Raw genomic sequence first — 26,899 nt, 5'->3', positions numbered from 1 at the left:
CTCCAATGACAAGGTCCTGCCAAGAGATCTGATCTTAGGGGTGAGGTATTGAGAAGAAGAAGAAGTGAGGAAGATGGGTTTTGAAAGAGGTACAGGATCCAGAAATAAACCTCACCACTTTCTCCATTTTCCTAGGATTGGGTCTATGGGAACAAACACGTTTCCATGGTTAACTATTCAACTGAATACTTCTCCTCTGGAGGAATTAAATCTGAAGGTGTTTGGTTAAATGCTTTGGGGCGTCTATGTGACTGTGGGGCCTCTGTGTTCAGAGTCTCTAAGCATTAATGACTCTCAGGGATGGTTGAAGTCAGGAATAACAATTCTGCATCCTGATGATATTGTAAAGATACCACTACTAAAAACGATGTTTCATTACTATTATTTGTATAATCATTCATTATTTCAAAAGCAAGTCTGTGCATTCTTTCATTTGATCTTCCCAGTAGCTTCATGTGGATTGCTAAGAATAAGCAATGGGGCTGGGCGTGGTGGCTCATGCCTACAATCCAAGCACTTGAACTCAGGAGTTGAAGACCAGCCTGAGAAACATGGTGAAACCCCTCCTCTACAAAAAATACAAACATTAGCTGGGGGTGGTGGCACGTGCCTGTAGTCCCAGCTACCTGGGGGGCTGAGGCGGAAGGATGCAGTGAGCCAAGATCGTGCGACTGCACTCCAGCCTAGACCCAGTCTCAAAAACAAAAGCAAAACCAAAAACAAACAACAACAAGAAAATCAATTGTAATACATAAATAACAGCAGGAGCTAGTACATGTAGTGCCTGACATGTCAGGCCTTGCACTGTGTCACATCAGGTATCTCATTCAGTGTTCATATCAATTTGTAAAGTAGCCATTATTTTTTTATTCCTGTTTTACAGATGAGGAAACTGAGGCACGGAGGTTGAATAAGCCACCCCAACTCTCATAGATATTACATGAGTAAGTGGCAGAGCTGGGATTGGAACCAGAGTCTGTCTGCCTTTGAAACCTGTGCTCCCAGTTCCAGGTTTCATGGCCTCTCTAGGTATCCAGGCAGTGAAGGAAAAGGAGAATAAGTGCAGTATTCCGGGCAGAGGGAAAAGTATATACAAAGGATATGGACTTTTGGAAGAGCATGACTCATTAGAAGAGTTTCATCCTGCATGGCCAAAGTAGCAAGGAAAACCTTGAAGAAGATGGCAATGATTAAGGTATTTCTGGGTTACAGTGTGTCCTTTATCCTAGGGATATGTGGAAAGTCACGAGGGGGCTTCCTCTGGTTAGGGTTGTAGTTTGGAAAGCTCTCTTCTCTCTGCTCTGTGGAAAGTTGACTGAATGACTGAGCTTAGAGGGAGGGAGCTGATTAGGAGGCTGTTGTAATAGGCAAGGGGAGAGAGCTTTAGCAGCACGTGAACCAAGTCTATGGTAGGAATGATGGAGAGGAGGGGAAGATGCTGACGATGTTAGTGGAGACAGAGTTGACAGGACTTGGAGATTGAGCGGCTGAAACTCACCAGGGTTAAGGAGGAGCAAAGTGTGAGACTTAGGTTCAGGTCTCAGTGAGTGGATGGGTCACAGGGTTCCGGAAGTGGGGAACCCAGGTGCATAAACTCATCTGAGGGTGAGCAAGGAAAGAAGTTTGGGGTGTCAATGAGTCACCCAAGCAGACATGTCCACTCTCCTGTCCAGGCTGATCAGTGGCTCATCTCTTCTCAAAGTAGCTGTTGCCGCTGTGGGGCGGCTCTCATTCCTCCTGCTTTGATGCAAAACGTATCCTTATGATTTTCACCTTACTTCTGGCTCTGGCTTCACCATCAAGTATGGAAAGTCTTTCATCCTTTATTTAACCTTTCCCAGTGAAGTTTTCCTTCATGCCACAGCCTCCAAGAAGTAAGCTTGCAAACTTGCCTTATAAAGTCTCTTTTTCTGTCTGGTCTGGTCACTCCTGCCCTCTAGTGGTTAGTGCTAGGGCAGCATGGGGCTGGGTACCCACGGGGCCTACTGGGTTCTATCCCAGCCTGTCTTCCCTGCCTTCCTGTCTTTTCCTAGGCTTTCACCAGAATCCCTCTCATCCGCACCTTGTCTTGCCATCAGATTAAGTTTGGCATTGGAGCGATATCCTGTGTCCTGTCCTAATGATTCAAGAGGAAAAGACCTTGAATATTACATAATCCAGCTCCCCACTTTCACATCTGTGGACCAAAATGACTACAACGGCCTTCTAACCTGTCTGGCTCCTTTCATAGACACATCCTGTAGGTCTATTTGTACACAGTGGCCAGGTAGACCAGATATCCCTCTTGTCTCTAACCCTCCAATGGCTTACTTTCACAATTGGCTTCAAATCAAAATTGATTTCAACATGGCCCTTCATGATCTGACCGCTCTCTGCTTTTCTAAACCTTCTCTTATAAGAATCTTGTTCTAACTTCCTGATGGAGCTGGCCATCCTTCTGTTCTTCAAATGTGCCTTGCTTTTTCCTACCTTAGTGCCTTTGCTTATACACTTCTCTCTCCCCATCCTTTATGTTTCAGCCTAAAGATCACTCCTGAAAGAAGTGAAATTGTCTCTGTTTGCTGATGACATGATCTTAAATATAGAAAATCCTAAAGATTCTACAAAAAAAAAAAAAACCTGTTAGAATCGATAAACAAATTCAGTGAAGTTGCAGGGTGCGAAATCAACACGCAAAAATCAGTAGCATTTTTTTACACTAACAACAAACTAACTGCTAAGGAACTTAAGAAATCAATTTCATTCACAATAGCACCAAAAAATGAAATGCTTAGGAGTAAATTTAACCAAGGAGGTGAAAGACCTTCTTACTGGAAACTATAAAACATTGGTGAAAGAAATTGTAAGTGACACAAATAAATGGAAATGTATCCCGTGTTCATGGATTGGAAGAATTATATGTCCGTACTAACCAAAATGATCTGCAGATTCAATGCAATCCCTATCAAAATTCCAATGTCATTTTTCATGGAAATAAAAAAATCCTAAAATTTGTATAGAACCACAAAAGAATCTGAATAGTCAAAGCAATTTTGAGACAAAAGAAGAAAGCTGGAGGCACTTGAAATCGATTACAAAGCTATAGTAATCAAAACAACATGGTACTGACAAATACACAATGACCAACAGAACAGCAAAGAGATCCCAGAAATAAACCCACACACTTACAATCAATTGAAATTTGACAAAGGTGACAAGAACACACAATGGAGACAAGACAGTCTCTTCATAAGTGATGTTGGGAAAATTGGATATCCGTAGGCAGAGGAGTGAAGTTGGACCCCTATCTCACATCATACAAAAAAACACCTCAAAATGGATTAAAGACTTAAATATAAGACCTGAAACTATAAAACTACTAAAAGAAAAGAAAGGGGGAAAATTCCATGACATTGGTCTGGGCAATTATTTCTTGGACATTGTCCAAGTGTCTCCAAAAGCACAGGCAGCAAAAGCAAAAATAAACAAATGGAATTGCATCAAACTAAAAAGCTTCTGCACAGCAAAGAAGCAATGAATAAAGATGCAGCCCAGAGACTGGGAGAAAATATTTGCAAACCATACATCTGATAAGGGGCTAATATCCAAAATATATAAGGAATTCAAACAACTCTATAACAAGAAAATAAATAATCCAATCAAAAAATGGGCAAGGAAACCAAATAGACATTTCTCAAAAGAAGACATACAAGTGGCTAACAGATACATGAAAAAAATGCTCATTATTACTAATCATCAGGGAAATGCAAATTAAAACCATAATGAGATCTCACCTCACACCTGTTAGAATGGCTATTATCAGAAAGATGTCAGATACAAGTGTTGGAGCGAGTGTAAAGAAAAGGGAAAACTTGTGCACCATGAGTGGGAATGTAAATTTTTTGTCTTTATGATAAAATAATAGAATGTCATTATTTATTTCCTTTTATCAAAGAAGCTAATTGATACACAACAGGTGACTTGGTTTCAGGCCCAAAGGTAGCAGCAGCAACATTAATAATGGAAATAATTGAATAGTTATGTATGTAATGCCTGTCACCAGAAGGCTATTTCAAGTTCAGCAGGAATGACTCCATACATATTATTATTTCTATAACTACATTTAAATCATTACCAGGAACTGCTTTGTTTTGTAGTGAACCTTGAATATGTGCTGTTAATGTACCAAACTGGGGAAAAAAATAAGGGATTCCTTTCAAAAGTTAAGAGAAACAAGTGTGTAAGAAATTATTTTGCGGCTGGGCGCGGTGGCTCACGCCTGTAATCCCAGCACTTTGGGAGGCCGAGGCGAGTGGATCACCTGAGGTCAGGAGTTCAAGACCAGTCTGGCCAAAATGGTGAAACCCCGTCTCAACTAAAAATACAAAAAAAATTAGCTGGGCGTGGTGGCGGGCGCCTGTAATCCCAGCTACTTTGGGAGGCTGAGGCAGGAGAATCACTTCAACCTAGGAGGTGGTGGTTGCAGTGAGCCGAGATGGTGCCATTGCGCTCCAGCCTGGGCAACAAGAGTGTAACTGTCTTAAAAAAAAAAAAAAAAAGAAATTATTTTGCCTATTAAATGTTCAGTATATGGCATTCTCTTGTCAGTAAAATGGAAAAATAAGCTAAAAATAATTGGCTAAGTCCTATTAAGTTACAAGATTAAGTGTATTATATTTTCATTCAAAATTCGGTGCTCATTAATTTATAATCGGTAGTATAGCTAAATTGCTATCTTTGTATAAAAAGTGAGCATAAAGTTGCTGATAAATCTCTCAGTATGAACAGAAGTTGAAACCTATTTAGTTCAGTAGGGCAGCTCAGGGATTTTTTTACACAACATGTATATCTTCCCATTTTAAGTTAGAATTATTTTACAATAGCTGGTGTACATAAACAGCTGGCACTGGTTGTCAGCTAAATTAAAGTAGTAAGGATCAATTAGTTTTTGTTGGTATCTGAATAACAGCGTTGTTTCATAGCTTTGTATTTCCTAAAGAAATATAAGGCTTCTAGCTCTTTCATTACAAATTCGCCCTGTACAGTAAGTTCTTTGATCTTCTCTGGATTCTTCACGTCTTTGTTTTTAAGGAAAATGTTGTTCAAACGCCTTTTAAAATAGTCTGCTCCTTTTGGATAGTCTCGTCCAAGATACAGTAGATTTTTTTTTTTTTTTTTGAGACGGAGCCTCACTCTGTCGCCCAGGCTGGAGTGCTGTGGCGCCATCTCGGCTCACTGCAACCTCCGCCCCCCGGGTTCACGCCATTCTCCTGCCTCAGCCTCCCCAGTAACTGGGACTACAGGCGCCCGCCACCACGCCCGGCTAATTTTTTTGTACTTTTAGTAGAGACGGGGTTTCATCAAGATACAGCAGATTTTTATAAAGATTTAATACTTATCCTCTTAAAGAATTGGCCATTTTCATTTATCATGTAAATTATCCACTTTTATGCATAACATACTTCGCCTCCAGACCCCAGGATCCCGGAAACGGAACAAAACTCCCGGGTGGCGGCACTCAAGCACCTTCCACTCACGCACTTTCCGGCACGCCGGAGCCGTAAAAGCCTCGACCGCTTCTACGACTCTGTCCTTCGACTGCGAAGCTGGCTTTTTTGAGACGGAGTTTTGCTGTTGTTGCCCAGGCTTGAGTGCAATGGCGCGATTTCGGCTCACCGCAACTCCCGCCTCCTGGGTTCAAGCGGTTCTCCTGCCTCAGCCCCCCGAGTAGCTGGTGCTACAGGCACCTGCCACCACGCCTGGCTAATATTATATTTTTAGTAGAGACGGGGTTTCTCCATGTTGGTCAGGCTGGTCTCCAACTCTGGACCTCAGGTGATCCGACCACCTCGGCCTCCTGAAGTGCTGGGATTACAGGCGTGAGCCACCCTGTCCGGCGGGAATGTAAATTAATACGGCCATTATGGAAAACGGCATGGAGGTTCCTCAGAAAACTAAAAATAGAACTACCATATGATCCAGCAGGCTCACTTCTGGGTATGTATCCAAATATATTGAAATCAATTTATCAGAGCTATCTGCACTCCCAGGTTCATTGCAGCATTATACCCAGTAGCTAAGATATGGAACTAACCTAGGTGCCCATCATCAGAGGAATGGATAAAGTAAATGTGGTATATATATACACGATGGAATACCATTCAGCCTTAAAAGGAGGGGGAAGCTAGGACCCACTGGCTTATGCATGTAATCGCAGCACTTTGGGATTCGAAGCAGGAGAATTGCTTGAGGCCAGAAGCTCGAGACCAGCCTAGGCAACTTAGTGAGAGCCCCGCCCCCTAATTTTTTTTTTTTTTTTTTTAACTAGCTGGTCATCTTAGTACACGTCTGTAGTCCCAGCTACTCTGGAGGCCGAGGTGGGAGAGTCACTTAAGCCTGGGAGGTTGAGGCTGCAGTGAGCTATGATCACACCACTGCACTCCAGCCTGGGCAACAGAGTGAGACCCCATCTCAGACCAAAAAAAAAGGAGGGGAAAATTCTGCTATTTGCTACAACATGGATGAACTTGAAGAACATTATGCTAAGTGAGATAAGCCAGGGACAGAAAGACAAATACCACATGATCTCACTTGTAAGTGGCATCTAAAACCATTGAACTCATAGAAGTTGAGAGTAGAATGTGGTTGCCTAAGGCTGGAGAGAGGGCTGAATGGGGAAAGCGGACATGTCAGTCAGAGAGTACAAAGTTTCAGTTATGAGAGATAAGCCCTTGTGATCTTTTGCACAGAATAATGACTTTGCAGTCACTATAATGCATTATAAATAATGCATTGTATATTTCAAAATTGCTAAAAGAGTAGATTTTAAATGTTTTTTTCCACAGAAAATGATGTGTGTGAGATGTTAGATTTGTTAATTAGCTTGACTTAATCATTCCATAATGTAAACATAGCAAAACATCACAGAAATACATATAATTATTGCTTGTCAATTGAAAATGAAATTTTTAAAAGTAACTTTCTCAGAGAGGCCTTCTCTAACCATCCTCTCTGCAAAAGTCCTGCCCCAAGTGAATTTCGATGACCACACTCTGTGTATTGTTTACTTGCACTTACCCTAAACCATAAATGTTTGTTTGCATGTTCATGATTGGCCTCCCTTTGCCAGCCTGTAAGTTCCACTGGGGCCTGTAGTGGGCAGAAGTTACCTGAGAAGCCTTTGACTAACATTGGAGTAGGTCAAAAGATTGTAAGAGGTGATTTTTTTCAAAGCCAGGGAATTCATATCAATGGAAGGTTGACCAGAGTTCCTGAAGAAGGAATTGTTAAATAAACTCTAAGATCCCTTCAACCCTAACATTTTAACTTTTCCATCTGGTATTTGAAAAATGGAAGAGGCTTAGTTCCAGTAATGACGGCGTAGCCTAAGTTGAACTAAACCTCTCACCCTCTCACAGATGATAATGATAAACTTTGGAAAAAATATTTAAAACGATTTGAGGTTGCTGGAGAAAAACAAAAAATAGACAGGAGGTGGACAGGATTTGACCCTTGAAGGAAGGAAAACCACACCCACTTAGTGAAATATACATTTAGGTGGCTCTTCCCATGCCACCTGGCATGGAGCAGCTGGAACTCAAGTGGAGAGCTGCAGCTTTGCTGGTTTGACAAATCAGGGGGCAGAGTATAAGCTCACAGAGTGGCTGGAAAATGAGGACATCTAAAGAGATGCCCCAGGTCCATGTGCCCACTAAAATCAACTGGCACCTCTGTTGAACCTGTGATGGATCTGTCTGTCTCTCAGCCCAAATCTGCTTTTCATTCCTGCCCACAGTTGTTGAGCATAGATGGAAGCACTGCCTAATAAACTTCCTGCTTGCAAGTCACCATGGGAGTGTCAGCTACCTGGGGAATTGGACTTGAAAGCAGTCTAAGTAATATTTGTAGAGCATTAACACCCAGCAACCACAAAATATGCATTCTTTCCAAGTGCATCTGGAACATTCATCAAGGTAGACTGTATTGAACCATAAAATTAATCTTAATGAACGGCAAAGGTTTAAAACCTTATAGACTGTGTTCAAGAATCACAAATGAATTATATTAAAAGCATTAACAAGACAATAATTAAAAAGCACTGAAATTTGAAAATTAAATGCATGTTTTAGTAATACATGGGTCAAAAAATTATAAGGGATAAACAGAATAATTTAAAATGAATGATAATGAAAATACGTCAGAATTTCTGGGAGGGAAGCACATTGCTTTAAATACTTATATTGGGGAAAAAAAGTTTAAATTTAATGATCTGTGTTTCCAGTTCAAGGCTCTAGAAAACAGAACAGCAAATTAAACTTAAACCAAAAGTAAGGAGAAGAAAGGAAGTAATAAAAAACAGAAATAAGTGAAATAGAAAACAAACAATGGAGAAATTGAAAAGGCTGCATGCAAGTTGGTGCCCTGCAAGAGTAATACAATTTATAAATTCTTAGCAACATGGATCAGTCAAAAAGAGAGAAAAAGCAAATTACCAATATCAGGAATATCAGGAGGAATCATAAGATCCTACAGAAAGGATATGTTATGAACAACTTTATCAGTAAGTTTCACAACCAAGATGAAATGGACAAAATGCTCGAAATCACATATTGTCAAAATTGAGATAAAAAGAAAAACAAAATATGAATAGCTTTATAAAAGAGATTGAATTCATTATTAAAAACTTTCCAACAAAGAAAAACCAACCCCAGATGGTTTCACTGTTGAATTCTGCCAATAATTTAAGAAAAAAAACACAATATTACACAGACTCTTTCAGAAAATAGAAAAGGAGGGAATGCTTCCCAACCTATTTTGTGAGGTTAACATTACCCTGATACCAAAACCTAGCAAAAACATTGCCAAAAAATAAAACCACAGACCAATGTTTTTTTGTCATGAACATAGACACAAAAATAGCAAAATATTATCAGATTGAATCCACCAATATATAAAAATGGTAATACGCTATGATCAAGTGGGGTTTATCCCAGGAATGCAAGTTTGGTTTAACATTTAAAAATCAATCAGTGTAATTTACCACATTGTTAAGCAAATAAATGGTTTCAAAAACATATAATCCTCTCAATAGATTTAGTAAATCACTTGGCAAATTCAACTCCCAAATGATAAGAACTCTCATCCAAATAATAATAGAAGAGAACTGCCTGAATCTAATAAAGTGGATTTACCAAAAACCTCTAGTTAACACCACATTAATGGTGAGATACTGAGTGTTTCCCCCCTAAGATTCGGAACAAGGTAAGGTGTGTGTTTTCATGATTTCTGTTCAATATTGGAGGTCCTAGCTAGGACAGTCAGATAAGGGAAATTAGTAAAAGGCATTCAGATTAGAAAGAAGGAAGTAAAGATCTCTATTTATAGATGACATTATTTAAAAAGAAAGTATTAAGGAATCTGTAAACAACTAGTAGCAACAATACTTGAATTGAGCATGTCAGTATATTGAAAATAATATTATACTAGCGCAAACAAATGGAAAGTGAAATTTAGAAAACAGTGTCATTTTAAAAACATGCAAAAAACCCCAAACAAAATAGGAATAAATTTAGCAAAATGTATGCGAGATCTCTATATTGAAAATCACAAAAAAATTTCTGAGTAGAGGGGTCTACTGTGTTCATAGAGAACCCAATATTGTTCAGTGACAATTCTACTCAGTCTATGCAATCTCGAACAATATTCCAACAGACTTTTTCATAAAAGTTGATTTTAAAATGCATATGAAAATAGGACCTAGGATATCTAAGACAATCTTGAGACAGAAAATTTAAGTTGGAGGACTCACTTTACCTGATTTTAAAACTTTCTGGAAAGCCATAGCAATCAATAAATGTAAGAATAGACAGAGAGATCAATGGAGCATATTAAACATAGTCCAGAAGTAGGCCCACACATGTACAGCCAATTGGTGCCAACAAGGCCACCAAAGCAATTTAGTGGGAGAAAAATACTTTCATAAATGGTGCTGGCAACCTGGATAAATGAACGGGGCTGAAAATGAACTTCATACCCTACTTCATACCACTCAAAAATCAAGTTTAGATGGATCCCCGACCTCAACAGAAAAGCTAGAACTATAAAGCTTCTACAAGACACTGTAGGATGGTATGATTGTGATCTTGGGGTTGGCAGATTTTTTTTTTTTGGGGGGGGGACAGAGTTTTGCTCCTTTTGCCCAGGCTGAAGTGCAATGATGCGATCCTGGCTCACCACAACCTCCGCCTCCCAGGTTCAAGTGATTCTCCTGCCTCAGCCTCCCGAGTAGCTGGGATTACAGGCATACACCACCATGCCCAGCTAATTTTGTATTTTTAGTAGAGACGGGGTTTCTCCATGTTGGTCAGGCTGGTCTCGAACTGCAGACCTCAGGTGATCCACCCACCTTGACCTCCCAAAATGCTGGGATTACAGGCGTGAGCCACCACGCCCAGCCTGGCAGAGATTTTTAAGAACAGACACAGAAACACTAACCATAAATGAAAAATTTGATAAATTAGGTTTCATAAAAATAAAAGTTTCTGTTTATCAAAACATCTGCAGATATATATAATAGACTTTATATATGTATTATATTTATATTATATGCATATATGTGTGTGTGTGTGTGTTTAGATACGTATATATGAAAGGATATGTAAAGTATTCCCAGTACCCAAAATATAGAAGTGTGATCTCATCCTATAGTATAATTTTTTTTTCTTATTGGGATGCTTTTATCTCAAATAAACAATTCACTTTTTTAAGAGTTGTTTTATTCTGCCATACTTCTGCTCATGAAGGAAATGAAGCAGCAAGCCACAGAATGGTAGAAAATATTTACAATGTACATATCTGAGAAAGGACTTGTATCTAGAATGTATAAAGAACTCCTACAAATCAAAAATAAAAAGATAAACAACCCACCTTTTAGAAATGGGCCAAAGATTTGAATAGATATCCACAAAAGAAGATATGTCACTGGCCAGTAAACCCATGAAACTTGTTCAATCTCATTAAATATCAGACAAAATAAATTTAAAACACAATAAGATACTATGCTACACCCACTAGAATGGGTAAGATGAAAAAGATGACAACCAAATGTGAGAAAGGATATGGAGGAACGGGAACTCTCAAATGGACTGTGCAAAATCAAACAATCACTATGGGAAACTTTTTGACAGTTTCTTACTAAGTTAGACATACACTTACCCCATGACCCAACAAATTAACTCCTAGGTGTTTTCCCAAAGAAAAGATCTACTTCTCAATTTATCCATCCATCCATTCATCATCTATCTAGCCCCACAAAAAGACTTAAATAAAAATTTCTTGCAGCAATTTATGCATAATTTCTGAAAACTGCAAACATTTCCGATTTTATTTTTCTTTTTTCTTTCTTTTTCTTTTCTCTCTCTCTTTTTTTTTTTTTTTGAGATAAAGTCTTACTCTGTCACCCAGGCTGGAGTGCAGTGACGTGATCTTGGCTCACTGCAACCTCCACCTCCTGGGTTCAAGCGATTCTCGTGCCTCAGCCTCCCCAGTAGCTGGGCGTACAGTCCCACAACACCACACCCAGCTTTTTTTAAAAAAAAGTTATTTTTACTTTTAGTAGAGAGAGAGTTTTGCCTTGTTGGCCAGGCTGGTCTCAAACTCCTGGCTTCAAGTGATCTGCCCACTTCAGCTTCCCAAAGTTCTGGGATTACAGGTGTTAGCCACCATGCCTGACCTCAAATTTTTATCAACAGGAGAATGGAGTAGCAATTTGTGGTTTATCCATCCAGTAGAATGGTATTCAGTGATTTTAAAAATAGAATGACTGCTATACAACGTATTACATCTCAGAACCATTGAGGGAAGCAGTTATTAACAAAAGCATAATATATTTGATTACATTTATATGAAGTTCAAGAACAGGTAAAATTAATAAATGGTGACATGCATCAGAAGAGTATTTGCCTGTTAGGAGATGTGGAGGGACCAGAAGGGGTACAAAAGAACTTTCTGAGGTGTAGAAATATAATAAACATTATACCAGTATATACATTTATCAAAACTCAAAGAAGTGTATACCTAAGAACTGTGCATTTCAATCTTAAGTAACTTTTACTGCAATAAAAATACTGGCTGGGCACAGTGGCTCATGCCTGTGATCCCAGCACTTTGGGAGGCCAAAGCAGGCAGATCACTTGAGGCCAGGAGTTTGAGACCAGCATGGCCAACATGGTGAAACCTCATCTCTACTAAAAATACAATAATTAGGTGGGCGTGGTGGTGGGTGCCTGTAATCCCAGCTACTTGGGAGGCTGAGGCAGGAGAATCACTTGAATCTGGGAGGTAGAGGTTGCAATGAGCCAAGATCGTGCCACTGCACTCCAGCCTGGGTGATGAAGTCAGACCCTGTTTCAAAAAAAAAAATTGTATATAATAATCTTAACAAAAAATATAAAATCTAATTCCATGCTTTAAATAGTCATTGTTCTCAATGGGATGTTTTGATCTCAAATGAACAGTGTGGGTTTTTAAAACTTATGTTACTCTCTTTAGAAAAGCAATAGATGCGTATATTATCTGCTTGTGCTGACATAACAAAATACCATAGGCTGGGTGAGTTAAACAACAGATACTTATTTCTCACAGTTATGGAGGCTGGGAAGTCCAAGGTCAGGGTGTCAGCTTTGCCTGGTTCTGGTGAGGGCTCTCTCCTGGTTTGCAGATGGCTGCCTTTTACCTTTGCTTTCACACAGTGCAGGGAAAGCAAGCTCTCTGGCATCCTTTCTTATAAGGGCTGTACTTCCATCGCGTGGGCCACACCCTAATGACCCCACTAACCATAATTACCTCCCAAAGGGCTCATTTCCGAAGCATCATATTCAGCATTATCTTCAACATATAAATTTGGTGAGGTGGAGGACATGCCGGTCCATAGTAATAAGCACTCTAGAAAATTAGAAAAATATAAGTAAGAGGAAAGAAAAAGAAAAAAAGGCATGTAGTTGCATTACCAAAATATAATCACTGTTAACACTTTGATTTCTTTTATTTCCAAAGTTTTGTTCTTTCAACTTGTACATCTTTGTAGTCATTTGGTTCTTATAATTTTGAATCATTATCTTTTAAATTTATCATTAGAACATGAAATTGTTTCTGTTACCAAAATCCGTTCTTCAGGGCACCTTTAAAAATAGCCACAAAAGGTTCATTGAGTAACTGTGCTGTAGTTGACTTATTTGTTAAACTGTGGTTGGATGTTGAGATACTTCCCAGTATTTTGCTAGTGTAAATAACCTGTGATTAACATATTTGTGCATGAAGCTTTTTCTGTAACTTAGAATCTTTCTTTGCGATATAATTCCAGAAAATGGAAATTGTAGGTTAAAAAGCTATCCTCTTAATACATGTTGCCAAATTCCTTTCCAGAAGGATGTCCTAATTTACATTACCACCTGCAGTGGGACAGGAAAGCACTGTATCTGTTTGCTCTTAAGGGGGTGGAGGTCGTTTCCACTTATGTATTTGTTGGCTTATTTCCAGCAGGTAAATAAAGGCAGCTAAAGCTGACTGCTGGTTGCGCAAAATCCCCCTGGCTCTTCTGGCTAAAGTCCTTCCACTCCCTGTACCTGGCAGCAGCCTGTCTTCTGGGCCTCACCTACACACGTCTGGGTAGGAGCCAGTCATCTCCATCCATCCACAGCCATGAATTTCCTCCGGCGACGTCTCTCTGACAGCAGCTTCGTGGCCAACCTGCCTAATGGCTATATGACGGACCTGCAACGCCCAGATAGCTCCACCAGCTCACCTGCTTCCCCGGCCATGGAGAGGAGGCACCCCCAGCCCCTGGCTGCCTCCTTCTCCTCTCCAGGATCCAGCCTTTTTAGCTCCCTCTCCAGTGCCATGAAGCAGGCCCCTCAGGCCACCTCAGGACTGATGGAGCCTCCAGGTCCCTCCACGCCCATTGTTCAAAGACCCAGGATCCTGTTGGTGATTGATGATGCCCATACAGACTGGTAAGTAGGAATTTGCAAGTGCTACCACCTTCTGGGGCAAGAGAGGAGTGGGGATTATCTCATCTCCTGGGGAAATAGAAGGGGAGAGCTATGAGAGGCTCGGGTGCTATCAGAGCCTGGCTGGAGAGAAGGAAACTAACATGTACCAAGTGGCTGCTGCATGCTAGGCCCACAGCACCTACTTAGTGCCACATTCTCTTCTAAGGGCTTTATATTTACAGGTCCACAGTCCCTCACCTGCAAATCCCAAATCCAGCACACTCTGGAAACTAGAAAATGTTTTGCAATTCTTTTGGTAGCAAAGCCTAATCTGCAGGAAAGTGAGGCTATAATTATACTAAGTGTGTTTGTTCATATGATTTGCTGCAAGCATCTGAATGTGTTTGATATGGAGTATAGTTCAGAGCCTGCTGGAAGTGTTATATAAAATATGGTATATTCACCATATTACCTTCCTAAAAATGGAAAACTTTTAATATCTGAAATACGTCTGGCAGTACTTGGCAGATTAACCTGTCAGCCTCAGCCACCCTCCTTCCATAAAATGAGCTTATTATGAGGATAAAAGAAAGCAATACAAGTCCACAGTCCTTATCCCAAACCTTGGGATCAGAGTGCCTGAGTGTGCATCTCAGCTCTTCCAGGTACTGGCAGTCTGGCTCCAGAGCCTGTCTTCTGAACACCAAAGGTGGGCAGAAATGACCACTGCCAGCCTCTTCTCAGACAGTGCTCCCTAGCTGGTAAGTTCCACAGTGGCAGAGACCTGATACCTGTGTCAAGATCACTGTAGCAGTCATTCACCAGGTAGTTTACTGAGCACTGATTCGGTGCCAGGCATAGCTGAGATGCACGGGTATAGTAGGGAACAGGTTCCTGCTTATGTGGAGCTGCATTTGGAGAATAAATCTATCCCAGCTGTTTGGTACTCAGAGGTGATAAATGTTATCAGTCTAGCTGGAGACATAGAAATTGGAGTTCAGGGAGTGAGCCCAACTATGGAGATGGAAGCATTGCATCCAGAGCAGAGGAATACATGGATGGGAACCAGAAAAGTCTGACAGTGGACTCATACATGGCTTTTGGGGATGGAGAACAGGGTTTCATGTGCATGTCTCCAAAGGCGGCCACATAGTAGGTGTATCAGTCTGTTCTCACACTGCCTGAAGAACTGCCCGAGACTGGGTAGTTTATAAAGGAGAGAGGTTTAATCGACTCACAGTTCCACGTGGCTGGGGAGGCTTCAGGAAACTTACAATTATGGCGGAAGGCACCTCTTCATAGGGTGGCAGGAGAGAGAATGAATGAGTGCCAAGTGAAGGGGGAAGCCTCTTATAAAACCATCAGCTCTTGTGAGAACTCACTCACTACAATGAGAACACCAACGTGGGGGTAACAACCCCAGGATTCAAATTACCTCCCTCTGGGTCCCTCCCATGACACATGAGGATTATGGGAACTACAATTCAAGATGAAATTTGGGTGGGTACACAGCCAAACCATATCATTCCACCCCTGGCCCCTCCCAAATCTCACATTTCAAAACACAATCATGCCTTCCCAACAGTTCCCCAAAGTCTTATTCCAGCATTAACCCAAAAGTCCAAGTCCAAAGTCTCACCTGAGACAAGGCAAATCCCTTCCTCTTAGAAGCCTGTAAAATCAAAAGCAAGTTAGTTACTTCCTAGATCCAATGGAGGTATTGGCATTGGGTAAATACACGCATTCTAAATAGGAGAAATTGGCCAAATCAAAGGGGCTACAGGCCCCATGCAAATCTGAAATCTAGTGAGGCAGTAATTAAATCTTAAAGCTCTGAAATAATCTCCTTTGACTCCATGTCTCACATCCAGGTAACTCTGATCCAATGAGGCAGTAATTAAATCCTAAAGCTCTGAAGTAGTCTCCTTTGACTCCATGTCTCACATCCAGGTAATGCTGATGCAAGAGGTGGGCTCCCATGACCTTGGATAGCTCCATCCCTATAGTTTTGCAGGGTACAGCTTCCCCTCCCAGCTGATTTCACAGGCTGGCGTTGTGTCTTTTCCAGGCTCACAGTGTGAAGTATCAGTGGATCTACCATTCTGGGGTCTGGAAGACAGTAGCCCTCTTCTCACAGCTCCACTAGGCAGTGCCACAGTAGGGACTCTGTGTGGGGGCTCCAACCCCACCTTTCCCATCCCCACTGCCCTAGCAGAGGTTCTCCATGAGGGCCCCACCCCTGCAGCAAACTTCTGCCTGGACACCCAAGTGTTTCCATACATCCTCTGAAATCTAGGCAGAGGTTCCCAAACCTGAATATTTCTGTGCATCTGCAGGGCCAGCACCATGTGGAAGGTGCCAAGGCTTGGGGCTTGCACCCTCTGAAGCAACAGCCTCAGCTGTACCTTGGTCTCTTTTAGCCACAGCTGAAGTGGCTGCGACACAGGCACCAAGTCCTGATACTGCACACAGGAGGGAGGGCCCTGGACCAAGCCTACGAAACCATTCTTCCCTCCTAGGCGTCCTGGCATGTGATTGGAGGGGCTGCCCCCAAGGTCTCTGACATGCCCTAGAGACATTTTCCCCATTGTCTTGGTAATAAACATTCGGCTCCTTGTTACTTATGCAAATTTCTGCAGTGGGCTTGAATTTCTCCCCAGCAAATGGATTTTTCTTTTCTATCACATTGTCAGGCTGCAAATTTTTCAAACTTTTATGCTCTGCTTCCTCTTGAATGCTTTGCTGCTTAGAAATTTCTTCTGCCAGATACCCTAAATCATCTCTCTCAAGTTCAAAGTTCCACAGATCTCTAGGGCAGGGGCAAAATGCTGCCAGTCTCTTTGCATAGCAAGAGTGACCTTTACTCCAGTTCCCAAAAAGTTTTTCATCTCCATATGAGACTACCTCAACCTGGACTTCATTATCCATATCACTATCAGAATTTTGGTCAAAACCATTCAACAAGTCTCTGGGAAGTTTCAAACTTTCCCACGTCTTCTTGTCTTCTGAGCCCTCCAAGCCTCTAGGAAGTTCCAAACTTTCCCATATTTTCCTGTCTTCTTCTGAGCCCTCCAAACTGTTCCAACTTCTGCCTGTCATCCAGTTCCGAAGTCACTTACACATTTTTGGGTATCTTTACAGAAGCATCCCACTCTCTGGGGTACCAATTTACTATACTAGTCCATTCTCACACTGCTATAAAGAACTACCTGAGACTGGGTAATTTATAAAGGAAAACGGGTTTAATTGACTCACAGTTCCACATGGCTGGGGAGGCCTCAGGAAACTTACAATCATGGCAGAAGCCACCTCTTCACAGGGTGGCAGGAGAGAGAATGAATGAGTGCCAAGTGAAGGGGGAAGCGCGTTATAAAACCATCAGCTCTTGTGAGAACTCGCTACCACAAGAGCAGCAGCATGGGGGTAACTGCCCCCATGGTTCAATTACTTCCCACTGAATCCCTCCCACAACACATAGAGATTATGGGAACTGCAGTTTAAGATAAGATTTGGGTGGGTACACAGTCAAACCGTATCAGTAGGCACCAAGTAACTATGTATTAACTGAATAAATGAATGCATCCCATTCATTAAATGTGCCAGATGCTCTGTTAGTCCAATGTGCATGTATATATGCTCATTCACTCCTTGAGACATTAACTTAGTTTGGGAATGATTAAATCTATGCTTTGCTATTTATAGTTTTTTTTGTTTTGTTTTGTTTTTTTGAGATGGAGTCTTGCTCTCTTGCCCAGGCTGGAGTGCAGTGGCACGATCTCAGCTTACTGCAACCTCCACCTCCCAGGTTCAAGTGATTCTTTTGCCTTAGCCTCCCAAGTAGCTGGGACTACAGGCAGGCGCCACCATGCCCGGGTAATTTTTTTGTATTTTTATTAGAGACAGGGTTTCACCATGTTAGCCAGGAGGGTCTCGATCTCCTGACCTCATGATCTGCCCACCTCGGCCTCCCAAAATGCTGAGATTACAGGTGTGAGCCACCGCACCCGGTGCTATTTATAGTTTTTAATACATACTCTATATAAAGTCAACATTAAAGTATGTTCAGCAGATTCAGACCATCAGTCTGACTTTACTGCTTCCTGCTCAGAAATTGCCTCTTCTTAACAAGAGTGGTCATGTGAATCACCTGTCTTCCGATCCAGTGTGAATCATCTTAGGTGTTGCTGCTTGCTTAAGGGTATTTATCATGAAACTTTGTTTGTCTCTGCTTATGTGTTTATGTAAAGCATCACTATTAGGCTCTGAGCTTAGGGGTTGATGTCTGCCGGGGTGTTTCTTTTAGGCCCTCTGCCCTGAACAATGCCCATCTGCCTGGTAGTCAAAATGCCTGCATGGCCCTTGAAGTTTTCTCTCTCTCTTCAACCCAACATTTGACCTTGATTTTGAGTGTTCTCTGCTGGCTGTGTTATCCCTGGCTCAGCTGTTTGTCAAGGAAGTTACGTCTTTGCATGGAGGTTGAGCTTAATAAATGGCAGTATGGTGCAATGTTAAGAATACAGACATCAGAGCTAGGCTATCTGGGTTGAAATTCCATCTCTACCCTGAAGTGACTAATGACCTTTGTAAATTACTGCACCTAAATGGGAATAATGATAGTACCTATGTCATAGAGTTAATGTATGTAAGTAGGGTTAAGATCTGAGTTAGTATAACAGTGCATGGGATGTGCCTGGTAGACAGTAAGTACTGCATAAGTATATATTATTATTGCTGACTATTGTGATCCTTCCTGTGTAACATTAATCATCTTAACAGTAGCCCCTTGTAGGCATGCCTGTTTAATTTCTTCATGCCAAATATACAGGGCAGTCTGGATTAGGATTTATCCCATTGTGCTCTTTATTTAACCCATTGGTCCGTTGGTCAGTCTTCCCTGTAGGTCCTGGGTGATAAAGTTGGGTCTTATTAATCTCTGTCCCTCCAGTGTCCATGTGGTATACAGTAGGGTAGGGGAACAGTGAATGAGGTTGAAATGCAATGAGTGGCCTCAGACATAACATTTAAATTTTGAATTTGATGTTCAGTCTCTCTATTCCACAGGAAGGACCAGTGTGTGAATTTTAGGCTGTGTGCAAGGGTAGGGACACAGCTTTGGCCAGAGTTTTTCCCAATATATTTCAATCATTCGTCCTATGGCCACACTTTAATTAGGACTCGACAGTCTTTGTTTATGGTGTTCTTGCCCCTCAGTGGGTGAAAAAGGGGAGAAGTAAGAAACTAAGACTCATTAACTCATCTGGCAGTTGGCCCTGCAATTATTAGATGTTTGTGACAGAGACTTCCTACCGCCAACATACAGCTTCTCCCACAGAACTCCATCCTAGATTCTTCACGAACTTCCTAACCTCTCTGAATCTCAACACTTTCCCGGCTTTCTCCAAATTGATGCTGACTGCCTTAGAGTCTCGGTCCTGTCCTGAAGAATCCCGGAAAAATGCCTGTCCCCTGCCACCAGGAGCGGCCAGCAGGTGGCAGGGCAGCCCCACAATGCCTGGGCGGTTCTGCAGTCTTGTGCCTCTGGGCCAGCCCCCTCCCCAGCCCCTCCTGCACTGTGTGAGCTGTCTCCCAGGGGAGGAAGTGGTTAAAGGGAAGAAGCCAGCTCACAGGGCCCCCTTCTTTCCCCTTTCAGATGATAATGAAGGGGAGAGGAGCTGCAGTCTGGACAGACAGTGAACCCACCCCCAACCCCAACAGGGACGATGATGCTGCCCCCTTTTCTACCCTTCTCAGGAAGACAGACATTTCTCTGTCTTCCCATTCCTGGTCCAGGGCCTTCCAGTAGAATCAGGTTTTGTTGTGGACAGGTGGGGGAATTGCAGGATACCACTCTTCCCTGCCTGATGTGTCCAGCTTGTAGACTCTGAGTCAGCCTGGGTCCCTTGAGGACGATCCAAAACCTGGCCAGTGACCTGGAGAGAGACCTTTCATCTTCAGGAGAAATAGAGGGTCTCAAAGCCGTCTTTGCTGGGAGAACTCATGGCGAGGCATTTAAAGATACTCTCTCCTGTTGGGGGTGCCTGAGGAGACCAGCCTGGCTAGGCAAGGATGTAAGGCCTGGCTCCAGGTAGGTCTGAACTAAAGGTGATGCTGTCCTCTGGGATGGTGGGGGACAATCAGCAGTTTGTTTGTTTTTAAACGAGGTGGGGTTTCACTGTGTTGCCTAGGCTTGTCTTGAACTCCTGGGCTGAAGCGATCCTCCCACTTCGGCTTCCCAAAGTGCTGAGATTACAGGTGTGAGCCATCGTGCCCAGCCTCATCTGTAGGTTTGAGAACCACAAGGGAAAGGAGAATTATAATTAATTGATATCAAACTCAGTTCTCTTCAGCCCCACTGCCACTCCACTGCTTATCTTGCCTAGAATTTTCCAGCAGCTTCACTGGTCTGAAACCTCCCATCTTGAGTTCACCTCCTCGTTACCTTCCATGGGACTACCCAAGGGTCATCTTTCTGAAACACAAATCTGACCAGTTTCACTTTGCTCCTGCCTGCCCCCTCCCTATGCATCTCGTTTTATTAATATAATCCTGTGGTGGGGGAATCGTTGCCCTCAAAGTCATAAGCATGCCTGCCCTGCCCTCCCTCTAGTTCTGCCTCCAGCTCTGCTTCCTGTGCTTTTATTGTTTGTTTTTGTTTTGTTTTGTTTTTGTTTTTTAGAGACAGAGTCTCATTGTGTTGCCTAGGCTGGAGTGCAATGGCGCAATCTCAGCTCACTGCAACCTCCGCCTCTGAGGTTTAAGTGATTTTCATGCCCCAGCCTCCTGGGGGTCTGGGATTGCAGGCACAGGCCACCACGCCCAGCTAATTTTTGTATTTTTAGTAGAGACGGTTTCATCTTGTTGGCCAGGTTGATCTCGAACTCCTGACCTCAAGTGATCTGCCTGCCTCGGCCTCCCGGAGTGCTGGGATTATAGGCGTGAGCCACCGTGACTGGCCCTGTCCTGTTTATTCTGCAGGAAGAGTAAGCAGCTTGTAGTTCTCAAACACACCTTTCCGCCTTAGTACATTCTGTTCCCTGTTACCTGGAATACCCTTCCCTATCTTATACACCTGGCAAGTTTCCATTCATGTTTGAAATCCTGCTCAGGTGTCCCCTCTTCTGAGAATTCTTCCCTGACACACCCCACCCTGCAGTGTTAATATCGACCTCCCTCTTGTAACTTAAAACACACTTCATCATGCTGGCGCATCATGCAGGCACACATACCACACTGTTTCTGTATTATAATCGTCTCTTCTGCAAGAACAAGGCCTGTCTCTTACTCTTCCTAATGTCCCTGGAGCTCAACACACAGTAACTGTTCAGTTAGCATATGTCATTGCCCTACCTTAGTCCAAGCAGGGTAACTTGTACTGGGCATAATGGAGTCTGAAGCTCACCTCACCTTAGGGATCAGGAACACAGAACACACGGTGGAGGAGTTTCTATTTTTATCCACTTCTGTATAAAATCTTGGCTCTTTACTTACCAGGATGCCAGAGTCACTGTAAGGCTGCTATTTGAAATTGTTTTTAAAAAGGGGGATGGAGGGACTTTTTTTTTTTTTTTTTTTTAACTATTTCTATAGAATGTACCAGAATCCCAGGTTTGATTTTCAAAATCAAAACCTTTAACATGACCCAAAAAATAAAAAATACAAGTGGAGTTGGTGTACCTCCCTGCCCTCAGTTTATCCTACAAGGTCTCTGGAGCCTGGATAGAATGGGGAGGAGGGCTGTTGGGGGAGTAGTGAATAGAAGCTGTTCCTCCCCAGGTCACTGCGGACCTCCCTGGGTGGCCTCTGGAGCCCTGGCTCTCCTGTCCTCTTACTCTGCTGGTAGCCTTTTTCTCAGAAAATCTGCTCTTCCATTTCCACAATGATCTATTGCTATCTTCGCTGTTATTGCCCACCCTTCCCAATGGTTTCTTTTTTCTTTTATTTGTTGGGTGAGAAATTAAAAGGGTGTCCTTGGTTTGAAACCCTCTGAAACCCTCCTCAGCTACCATCCATCTGGTGGAGAGAATATCAGACTACACCTTCCTACCAAACAAGGATTAATGACACCCATTGGTAAGCACCTTGTGCATTTCTAGATTTTCCAAGAGTTATTACGCTGTATGATCATCACCTGTGTGCCCTCTACCACTATCTGCCCACCCACTTCTACATGGTGTCTGTATTGGCCCATGCCTAGAACAGGGCAGATAATAGGTACGTAGGAAATGCCTGTTGACTAAATGAGGAATTTGGGGGTGGTGCGTTATTGGCAATGACAAGGTTGGGGGTGTGACAATCAAACTGAGGAATGACATTGGTGGCATTCTTTTTTTTTTTTTTTTGAGATGGGGTCTCGCTCTGTCACCCAGGCTGGAGTGCAGTGGTTCAATCTCAGCTCACTGCAAGCTCCGGTCTCCCGGGTTCACGCCCTTCTCCTGCCTCAGCCTCCTGAGTAGCTGGGACTACAGGCGCCCACCACCATGCCCAGCTAACTTTTGTATTTTTTAGTAGAGACGAGGTTTCACCGTGTTAGCCAGGATGGTCTCGATCTCCTGACCTCGTGATCTGCCCGCCTCGGCCTCCCAACGTGCTGGGATTACAGACGTGAGCCACCGCGCCCGGCCGGTGGCATTCTTAAAATTCTCTTTTTCCCTCTCACCTTGACTCAATCCAGCTGAAAATCACATTGGCTGTTGTGGGAGCATTTACACTGTGGAAACTGGCAAATACTAGAAAGCAGGGCTTTTTGTTCCCCCATCCAGAGAACTGGTTGTTAAGCATTTGCCGATGAGCAGGAGTTGACTGTCAGCTCATTTAAAGGTGAGGGGGGCAGAGCATGGAGAAACCATGCACCTGCTCAAGGAGACAGAAGTGGGGCTGGGCTGGGACTTGAACTGGACTCATGTCGTAAAAGGAATTTCTGATGGTGCCACCCTCCTGCTGACCACTGCTACTGCTTCAGTGTGTGGCACGAGATAGATGCTGAAGAGTGTTGGTCAAATGACTGAACAAGCACATGAATGACAGAGCTCTTTGAGGATGGGGTCGTGTCTGCATCATCATCTTTTGGCAAGCATCTGTGCACGTCCCCTGACCAGGGGTTCAATGGCTTTCATAGATTCTCTAATTTAGCTCTCCCAATAACTGTATGGGGCACCAGTACTATTCTCATTGTATACATAGGGAAGACTGAGGCTCTGAGTCCAAAATCAAAGCAAATGCTACTGACATCTGGGACCTGGCTCAGGCCCATCCAAAGGGCAAGCCTGGGCACCGCAGTTCTTATGCCACTCCCCGACCTCTCCCACCTGAAGCTCAGCCCCTCCTCTACTGCTCCTGAGGGTGTTGACCTCGGGGAGCAGGACCCTGGGGCCTCACACCCCGGCACACACCCAGCGTCTGAGAGCAGTGTGAGGCAACGGGTGGCAGCACTCCATGTTACAGTGCACAGCCAAGCACAGGATTCCGGTGACCTCACCCTCAGAGGAAGGCGCCCCACCTCGAGCCTGGCAGCCCCGCCCTGCTGGAGCCCTCCGGGCAGCCAGAGCTTAAAGGGTGCCCAGGGAAAAGGGAATTCCTTTAGCCATACACATACTTACAAGTTCAGGTTTGCAAATTGGACCTTCTACAGAAATTGTCCTTGGATGTGCAGAGAATATTTTCCTCTTTTTAAAGCACCAAGGGATCTCAGGCAAGATCTTTTCTATTCTTTCCTGTATGTTTAGATATTAAAGATGTGATTTCCTAACACATGTCAGACATGATTCCCGAGAGTTAAATGGGAAAGAAGATAATACTCAAGAGAACTCTAGGCTGACAGGTGGTAGCATGGGCTTGAAGTCCCAGCCACTCACTATCTCTGTGGTCTTGGCCAAGATACTGTACCTTTCGGCCCCTCAGTTTCTTTGTCTGTAAAGTGGGATCACAATGCCACCACCTTCCCTATACCACTAACTCCACAGGGATGTTATGAGTGTCCAGTGAGAGTGCCGAGTTCCTCTCCTCCACAGCTGTTTTTCAGTGTAGGTGCTTAGTTTTTCAATGTAGATGTGAGTGACTTTGTTTGGTCCTACCCATATGGGACCAACTCTGACTCAAGGTCAGAGTTTATTCCTTTCCTATGCAACCACTGACCCTCAGAGCCTAGCACAGTGCCTGGCTAGGATAGATGGACGGGAGGCTGGGATAGATGGATGACTTAAGGAATGAATGGATACTCTTGCCAAAGTCTGTTACCATTATTAAGGGTAAATTCAGGATTGAGGATGCCCTGGAAGAGAGTCTTAGAAAATATTCAGTTGCCCTGGAATTCAGGGAGAGTACCTGATACTTGCGTGTTATTTCCAAGGCTTCCCCTCCTCCTTCTGGTGCAGCTGGTAACTCAGAGGCCAGTGTTTCCTTCAGGGGGAAAAAAAAAGGCCGGATGCGGTGGCTCACACCTGTAATTTCAGCACTTTGGAAGGCAGATCACAAGGTCAGGAGATCGAGACCATCCTGGCCAACATGGTGAAACCCCATCTCTACTAAAAATACAAAAATTAACTGAGCGTGGTGGCGCATGCCTGTAATCCCAGCTACTTGGGATGCTGAGGCAGGAGAATCACTTGAACCAGGGAGTCGGAGGTTGCAGTGAGCCGAGATAGTGCCACAACACTCCAGCCTGGTGGCAGAGGGAGACTCCATCTCAGAAAAAAAAAAGCAGCTTCAGGCTGCTTTGACTGAAGGCATGAGGACTGCAGGGCATCTTGGCCTGTCCTTGTAAGGACTGCATTGGGTTTGATCAGCCTTGTGGTGATCAGGACATGCTGCGTCCACCTGAGCCACGTGGAGGAAGGATGGGGGGTGAACTCAGAGCTGGCACAACCAGCAGTGGCTTGGGGTAGGGTTGTCAGATTTAGCAAATAAAAATACAAGACACCCAGTTAATACTTAGATAGACAATGAATGAGTCTAAGTATATCCCATGCCATATTTGGGAGAGACTTATACTACAAAATGATGTATTGTTCACTGGAAATTTGGATTGGATGGAAAATTTGGATGTCCTGGATTTTATCTGGCCTCTCTGCTTATGGAGGGCAGCAACAAGAGTGGTAGCTGGCTCTGCTACCACGGGGCCAGTGAGAGGTTGGCCTTAGAGCTTCCTTGTTTTCTGGCTGGGAAGAGCCAAACCAGATCCCCCTATTGACCCCATTCTCAGAGAGCAGCTTTCCTTGCCTGTGAGGAGGGCTGTCCGCCACCAGCAGGGAGGGAGGGAGCAAAGCTGAGGGGACAGTCCAGAGCCAGACGGCCTGGGTACTGTGGGCTCTGGTCCGTGTTTTCCTTCTCAGTTATGTGACCTTGGGCAAATCCAACCTCCGAACCTCACATTCCTCAGCAGGAAGGCAGGGTCATGGAATATCTTCCTGGAAGGGTAACTGGAAAGATTAGAGATAATGACATGGGTGGAGCTGTTACACGGCTTAGGCTGTCCTAAGAGGCCCTGAAATGGTAACTGTTATTAACAATTAATTGCAATTACTAATTGCTGGTGAATATAATCGTTGTGGAAGCCAGGGGGAAGGAAGCCACTTGGCCTGCCTCTCAGCTCAGCTGGATGTGCTGGAGGGCTGTCTTCCAGAAGCCCTAGAGGAGGGTGTCGAGATCCTGGCGGGCTGGCAGTCCCTCCGCTGTGAGGATGAGGTGCCGACTCCAAGTCAGTCCCCTCCTCCTACAGTTGGTTGAGAGGCTTAGAGTGGAGACACACAACTCTCTGTTGAAGACACTTGGCTCTGAGGAACAAAATCCTTGTGCCTCTCTCCACCGCTTCCCCTACCCCTAAGGCTCTCCTTGAACAAGGGCAGGCCCTGCCTGTTTGTGTGGGGAAATGGAGGGGTTTCTGGGATGGCTGGAGGGGCTAGGGGTGGAGATAGGAAGGGCCTAATGAAGGGAGTTTTGTCACTTTCTGCTTGCTTCATTCCATGACTCAAACACACCACCCAACACCACCTGGAGGGGCTCTGGACTTCATTCCTCTCCCTCTGGGCACCCACGCCGCACCCCCTGCCCCTCCCTACCCCCTCGCCGTCCTGGCCCTGGTGTCTGGGGGAGGGAGGGGTCCTGGGCATTCCTCAGCAGCCTACCCCGTCGCCTGGAGACAGCTCCGTTTTCCCAGGCCCGGCCCCTTTTATCAGGGAGACAATGTGCACACAGTGAGGGCCTTGTGCGGCACCCAAGCCCCGAGCCCTTTGACTTGAGGAATTTTTCAAGTGCTGACCCCTCTCCGTGAGGTCTACACGCTGTCCAATCCAGCGGCCCGGTGCCCCTGCTGCTTCCTACCCAGCTCTTTCGGGGAGGAGGGGGGAACAGTGAAGAGTTGTTACCCCCGCCCTAGTGGAGTCTTAGGGGAGAGCTTTACCCTCAGAAACAGGAGCTAGAAAATCTGGGGGAAATGGCTTTGAGCAGAAGAGAGTGTGGGGAGAAATCTGATGGGTGCTATTTCTTCCTAAATTTCTCTCTTCTTGGCTGCCTTTCTAAAGAACTCTGCAGATGCTGTGGGGTCTTGAGGCTGGTGCTGAGGGATCACCTTCTCTGGCCTCTGTTTCTCCTATGTGAAACAGTGAGGTTGGACTAGGAGCATGGCCCCCAAAAGACTTTCTATCACAATGACATTCAGATTCCCAGGCACCATCTACACCCTCTGTGTTGGATACAGTTCTTTGCATGAAAAAGAAATAGACTTTGGGCCGGGCATGGTGGCTCACGCCTGTAATCCCAACACTTTGGGAGGCCAAGGCGGGTGAATCACAAAGTTAGGAGTTCGAGACCAGCCTGGCCAATATGGTGAAACCCCATCTCTACTAAAAATACAAAAATTAGCAGGGCGTGGTGGCGGGATGCTGTAGTCCCAGCTACTCGGGAGGAGAATCACTTGAACCCAGGAGGTGGAGTTTGCA

The 26,899-nt window shown here is 44.0% G+C and overlaps 1 protein-coding gene across 10 annotated transcripts in view; it reads left to right on the top strand.

Annotated features, from left to right (window-relative positions):
- Positions 1-26,899, top strand: part of SYN3 (synapsin III) — a 566,272-nt gene that overhangs the window by 42,175 nt on the left and 497,198 nt on the right. For 4 of the 10 annotated variants that reach the window (XM_057301025.2, XM_034948980.3, XM_008974980.4 and 1 more), the window contains exon 2: positions 13,516-13,988. In XM_057301025.2, coding sequence (XP_057157008.1) covers positions 13,678-13,988 — 311 coding nt within the window. In that variant the 5' untranslated portion in view covers positions 13,516-13,677. Of the gene's footprint in view, positions 1-3,775; positions 5,977-13,515; positions 13,989-26,899 lie in introns of those variants that run through there. The other 6 variants (XM_057301026.2, XM_034948981.3, XM_055105956.2 and 3 more) reach the window with 5 other exon arrangements.

Source organism: Pan paniscus, chromosome 23 (assembly GCF_029289425.2).
Source record: "Pan paniscus chromosome 23, NHGRI_mPanPan1-v2.0_pri, whole genome shotgun sequence".
In the NCBI taxonomy this organism is placed as follows: domain Eukaryota; kingdom Metazoa; phylum Chordata; class Mammalia; order Primates; family Hominidae; genus Pan; species Pan paniscus.
The sequence above is the reverse complement of the archived record's forward strand: the minus strand, read 5'-3'. Positions and strand labels throughout refer to the sequence as shown.